The sequence below is a fragment of the Gasterosteus aculeatus genome, chromosome 8 (assembly GCF_964276395.1).
Source record: "Gasterosteus aculeatus chromosome 8, fGasAcu3.hap1.1, whole genome shotgun sequence".
Taxonomy (NCBI): domain Eukaryota; kingdom Metazoa; phylum Chordata; class Actinopteri; order Perciformes; family Gasterosteidae; genus Gasterosteus; species Gasterosteus aculeatus.
This window is the reverse complement of record NC_135695.1, coordinates 2,801,641-2,807,640: the sequence shown is the minus strand read 5'-3', so window position 1 is coordinate 2,807,640 and position 6,000 is coordinate 2,801,641. Positions and strand designations below refer to the sequence as shown.

The following is a 6,000-nucleotide window of genomic DNA, read 5'->3' as shown; positions in this document are numbered from 1 at the left end:
ACCCTCTGTGCTGAACAGTGGAAGCACTACGTGTATGAGCCACCTCTACTCGACTTGAGTACTTCCTTTTCATACCTCTCAAGTCGTCTGCATCTCTGAAGTCTATGACCTTGTTCTCATACACCTTCATCTGACCGCTTTGATTACCTTGTAAATTGTTAATACAAGTAATAGCTGGACTGAGACAGGATGCATCTTCATAGCTCCTTATTGTCACTATTTAGCATTACTCATTGGGGAGAGTGTTGCAAGCAGTGAAGCTGGGGGCTGTAAAAATAAAAGTCCTGGAAACCTCTGTGCACATTTCCTGTCCTCTCTCTCTCTCTCTCTCTCTCTCTCTCTCTCTCTCTCTCTCCCTCTCTCTCTGGTTTTTGGCTTTAGGACAGACTCGAAGTAACTCGCTCGGCTTTGTTCTCCCTATCTCACAATCTACCCCCTCTCTTTCTCCGTGTGTGTTTTCGGATGCCAGACATCTTGGGGTGACGGCGAGCTGTGGAACAGAGGGGAGGGGTGCTGCCAAAGTGTGAAGTGTGTGTGACAGCATTCCTCTTCCTCTGAGTGTGTGCAGGAGGTGAAGAAGACAAACAGAGAAGCTCCAACAACTTGGAGGTAGGTGCCAACCAGCTTTCACACGCTCTCGGCTGTTGCTATCTTGTGCTGACACTCCAACAGGCCTCTAAAAAGAACCACCAAAAATCTGGGATTTCCTTCCTTTCGTTCTATTATGGCTTCTTCTGTAAAACACTAAAGTGTGCTCCTCCACTTTGACATGCTGAGGATGTGATTAGAGCAGCAGGAGCTCTGCGGAAACTTTCTCTGCAGTGTTTTGTTTCAGTGCTGCAGGGAAACCTGCAGACAATCGCGTCTGCCCACAATATGGACAGATGAGCTCGTTTAATGGAAAGATTAAACCTACTATTCTAAATTATAAAGTCACTCTATGTAAATATAAAGTCAGTTTTCTAAAATATGCAGTGCAGAAAGATAACAGTTTTGTTAACAGATGAAGTCAACGTTTTAGAGAACTACATTCATTGCTTAGACAGAAATGTACTATATGGACACACAGTAGGGGCATTGGATGAGCAGACAACCTCACTGAAGGGACAGATGTTCACTGAAGGGACAGATATCTCCCGTTGTGGTGGGGGCTCATTGGGTAGAGCGGGTTCTGACCTGTCCATGTGTAGCCTGTATATGTAACAACACTCTAAGTTTACTTACTGACGAACAGACCAACTCACACATAAACACATGTGTATAAATATACAGCTACACTTATGAATATACGAAGAAACTAACATACATTTGTACAAGCAGATAAATACAAATATAGACAAACCCACGAATAATGAGGAAAAGAAATATCCAGATTAACTGAAGATATATGTATAATATAGTGGCCTGAGTAGATTCATTGTCCTCATCAAACAGAGAGGGTTGTGCTTGAAGCAGAAGGATTATGTAGCAATAAACCCCAATTACAGCAAGTTTAGTTCACTTTATTGGCCCAGACCAGCCAATGCAAATATTTTTGAAGATGATGATCAAGATCTTAATAGACAAACATATATTATGGCTGTTGTTGGTAATGTAGTTACAGTAGCAGTTAGTGCAGTAAGAGAGCCAGCAGCTCAAAAGCTGTTTTTGTTTTCCTGTCTTTTTATGCGCTGTTTTATAAAGTATCCTTTTGTGCGTTTAAAATCTTGTGCTGCTCTTTGTTTTGAACATGAAAATACGTATTTGAAACTAAATACTGTATGTTTGCAATACGAGTCATCCAATTTTAAGGTTTTAAAGTCGGTGCAGTTTGCAGAAAAACGGCCACTGTGTAGAAACTTTCATTGTTCACTGGCCTGTGCGGGTTTGACGGTGGTCGGATCTGAAGTTAATTATCATGTTTCATTCAGAACCGTTGCATTTCACCTCAGTCAGTGTGTTTCCCATTGAGCAGCAGTGAGTCACCGTCGCAGCAGCTGGTGGATCATTTATCAGACGTTCCGTCTCGGCAACAACTTTTTCTGCTCAGAACCAGTCATTTTAGCCGGGACGGACACCGACCCTCCGGCTCTGAACACCAGAACCGAGCTAGAATCTGCTGCCATGGCAGCAGCTCAGTGAGCCTGTACCGGATTAAATGCTGAGAGGAGAACACAGGTTCCCCAAAATCAAAACAATTTATCCTCCTGGGATCACAATGACAGTACAAAATTGCAGGGCAATGCGTCACCATACTGCTTACGAAAGGTGGCCGTTGTCATCTTTACCTCAAGTTTGAACCCTCAAGTTTGCCGTGTCCATTTTGGAATGGGGGTGTCGCCATGTCAGCGTTTTTTACATCCAAGGAAACGATGTACCTACATTTTGAATGTGGAGGGGCTTTATTTGTTTCTCTTGAGTATTTTATACTGTAAAGGTGAAAATTACAATTCTGAAATAGTCTAAAAGGCGTATAACAAAAGACCCCGATGCTTTCCATTGCAGGGCCCTATCCCTTTGGAAGCTATGCAGTTATAACCCTGGCCCCTCCCGTCCACAACGAGGGCACCTTGCATGGTAGTATCAGCATGTGAATGGTGGCAACAGGTGAATGATGACATCAAGTGAAAAGCCATCTAGACTACAGAGGAGCTATAATTTATTTACCATTTGCCTTGTGCATATGTCGTACCCAATAGCTCTGGATTATGTCCCAACCTCCATTTCATAGCCTTGTTGTATAATCTAAAGCCACATTTATTTAGCTTCAAGCTCCAGTGAGCATCTTTCATAGAAACCAGCTGGACACTGTACAGCCTCTATATGACCTACACAAGTAAAACAAGATCAGCTTACGTATTCTGTAGATATTTGTAATACTTGTCATCGGGTTTGATTCTGCGAGTCCAGTCACATTGCATCACAGCACAGTTTACGGAGTACATCAATGACTCTGGCAGCAAAAAAGAGTCATAGGTGAAATACGGTGTCCTCAAAGGTTCACAAAGTTGCACAGAGCTGCAGCTGCATACACACCCGCACACACAGACATCAACCTGAGAACCTCAAACTAATGAAGCGTCGCTCGTCTGGCTGGATGGGAAGTGACACGCCGGCTCCAGTTGTTGCCCTGCTTTGATCCTGAAAACACCCCCTGCCTCCCCCGGCCCTCCTCCCCCGCTCCACCCCGGTCCAATGCCATTTCCAGCACCTCGCAGGTCACGCAGATTAACTCCTGCAGTGGGCCTTAGTTTTGAAGTGAAATGGAGGGTGAAAGCGCTTTCCTGCTGCGAGTGTGGAGTGGCGGCTGAGTGCGGAGAAGCCAGGCCGGCCAGCTGCATGCTGGGATTTTTTCTTAATGGGTTTGGTAGACTACGGTAGATGTGTGGTTGGCTATCGGCAGTTGTTGCCATTCAGATGCAGCTTGTCCTTTTGTTTTTTAGCAATAAGGAGTCGTAAGGAATAAATGTTGACTATTGAGAAGGTTCGGAGTAGGTTAAGATGCGTCACCCAACTGTGTTTGTTAGCTTTTAAATGCTCACATTGTAAAATTTAAATTGCCTTATTTTGTTTTAACTAGCAGCTCCAAAAAGCAATAGCTGTCTTTTTATTAAAAGTGGCTCAAACATGTGAAGGGAAAGGGGGTAAATGTCTCCCCATCTATGCAGCCCTATGTAGCGTTCAAACTTTTTGTTTCCTGTCTGTCGTCTCAGCAAGCGACTATTGGTCATCGACACCATCATGTTTCTCTGATGGGCATCAACACTACTTTAAGGAGATGACAGCTTTCTTTGTTCTGTCCTCAAACAGAGCAAACTTCTTAACGAAGGAGAACATAATTGCAGTGTTTAAGTGTCCCATAGTCGCTGAGATTGATAGATCTGTTACTCAAATTTAAACTCGCTGTCTCGACACACAGCGCATTATTTTGAACTCCCCCTAAATTCCTAACAACATCCTTGTCCCTCCGGTTTGACACCACAAAGCCAAAACTGAGTTATTTGTTTGTGTCATTTCTTAATCACTTTCATTTAATCCCGTTCTGCAGGTTCCACTGACACCGGACCGAAAAAGAGCACACGTGCTGCAACCGACTGAATGGAAGACGCCTCGGCCTTCCTCCTCCATCGGCCCGCTTTGCTCCAGAACACGACTTCCAAAAGCCTCCAGGAGGAGCCTCCTCATCCGACATGGCTGCCCTCAGCGCTTCAGCACTGCCGCTGCTCCTGTTGGCGGCGACCACGTCCTTCTGCGGCGGGAGTCTGGTGGCGGTGAACTCGGGCGTGGAGGTCGCTAGGGGTCGGTCGGTGCTCGTCACGGAGAGGGAGCTGAAGATCGCCACGGGCCCCACAGTGGACTGTAAGGTGGAGGTGGTGATGAACGAGCCGGTCACTCAGAGGGTGGGGAAGCTGACCCCGAAGGTGAGGTCACGCCTGCTGTAGTTGTACAGTTACACGTGGAGTCAACCAGTCCACTGGTTTTACCGGTCTTCGGTGTTGGGGTTCGCAGGTGTTCGACTGCAGCTTCTTGGAGGGCGAGGTGAAATACGTCCATGATGGAAGTCCTCTGCTGGACGAGGACACAGTGATGCTGAGGGTGTACAGGTCAGTTAGCCACCGTTAGCATTAGAAGCAGTTACGCTAGCAGTGGTATAGTGATATGATAAAATATCAAACATTTAATTATCTCAATTTACAATAATATTAATATTAGTAGATGGCTTTATCTACAATATGAAGGCCTGGCACAGTAACAAAAATAAACAGATAATACACAAAAATATTATATATATATTATATGGGAATTAATTTGGATTGATACATTGAAACCAAATCCCAACGTTGCTCTTTTAACTCTGCGTGTCCCGGTAAAGGTTTGCGGCCTCGGACACGCTGGTGGAGACGGTGGTCCTGTCGGTGAGGGTGGTGGACTCGGGGTCCGGCGTGGTGGAGCTGGGCAGCGCTCCGCTCGTGGTCCCTCTGTTCTACGGTTTATCCAACGCCATCGACAGCTCCGTCTTGAACATCCGCTCGGCGGCGGACGTGGCCTGCGTCGTCAGGCTGATGACCGTCGACACCAGCGTCCCGGCTCTGGGTCGGCTGGTCACGGAGGAAGATTCCACTCAGAGGAAGGGTATGGTGTTCAAACCACGAAGTAGATGTCCTGTCTGGCCAACAGTAACCATAGCAACAGCCCTTATGCTTTAGGTTCTGTTAGCTGGTAACCCTCCTGTAAATTATGTTATATAATACTTGTATAAATAATTTGAAGGTATTCTATAACAACAATACAGCACTTCATTGCTGACATGGATAGTATAAATAGGCTGGATAAAAAATACCAATTATATTAAAGATCATAAATGGTCAAATTATGTGAGAGAAAATGAGAATATAAGAAAATATACTATACATACAAAAATAAGGTAAAATCGCAAAAAGAAAAAAAAGAAGTAAAATGATATACATTCAGACATTTCTATACACTTTTACATTACATTACAGGTCATTTAGCTGACGCTTTCATCCAAAGCGACTTATATTACATTTGTATCCCATGGCTTTTACATTTTTGCCCGGTGAGCAATTAGGGCTTGGGTGTCTTGCTCAGGGACACTTGGGACATGGGGCAGCCGGGACTCAAACCACCAACCTTGCGCACCCTCGACCCCTGACGACCCTGACTTTTAAACATTTAAATTGAGACTCGCTTCGTCTCCAATCGTCTGTTGTCCTCCATCAGGCAGAGAGACGGCGGCGCTCTGTCCCGGGAACAAACCCTGTCGTCACGACACCAAAGAGGTTAGTTTCCTCAAAATCAGCTGCCAGGACTTCCTGAGCTCCGGTCTGAAATACCAGCACCTCCGCCCTCCGTCACCGGAGATCGACTACATCCCCATCCGGGTGGAGCTGAGGCTGCAGGGCACCAGGGCTCTGATGGAGGTACAGGCAACATTCCACTCTCTTTTGATCACAGTGAGTGCAGTAGAGAAAACAACTTGTGGCAACACTACTCAAAAGT

At 45.5% G+C, this 6,000-nt stretch overlaps 1 protein-coding gene across 3 annotated transcripts in view; it reads left to right on the top strand.

Moving 5' to 3' along the window:
- The first annotated feature begins 365 nt into the window (after positions 1-365).
- frem1b (Fras1 related extracellular matrix 1b) overlaps positions 366-6,000 on the top strand; it is a 35,622-nt gene continuing 29,987 nt past the window's right edge. For 2 of the 3 annotated variants that reach the window (XR_013468570.1, XM_040184751.2), the window contains exons 1-5: positions 366-609; positions 4,028-4,400; positions 4,489-4,583; positions 4,853-5,112; positions 5,722-5,921. Coding sequence is in view for 2 of the 3 variants with exons in the window: in XM_040184751.2 (XP_040040685.2) it covers positions 4,170-4,400; positions 4,489-4,583; positions 4,853-5,112; positions 5,722-5,921 (786 nt within the window). In the remaining variant the exon portion in view is untranslated. Of the gene's footprint in view, positions 610-2,478; positions 2,587-4,027; positions 4,401-4,488; positions 4,584-4,852; positions 5,113-5,721; positions 5,922-6,000 lie in introns of those variants that run through there. The other variant, XM_078108000.1, reaches the window with a different exon arrangement.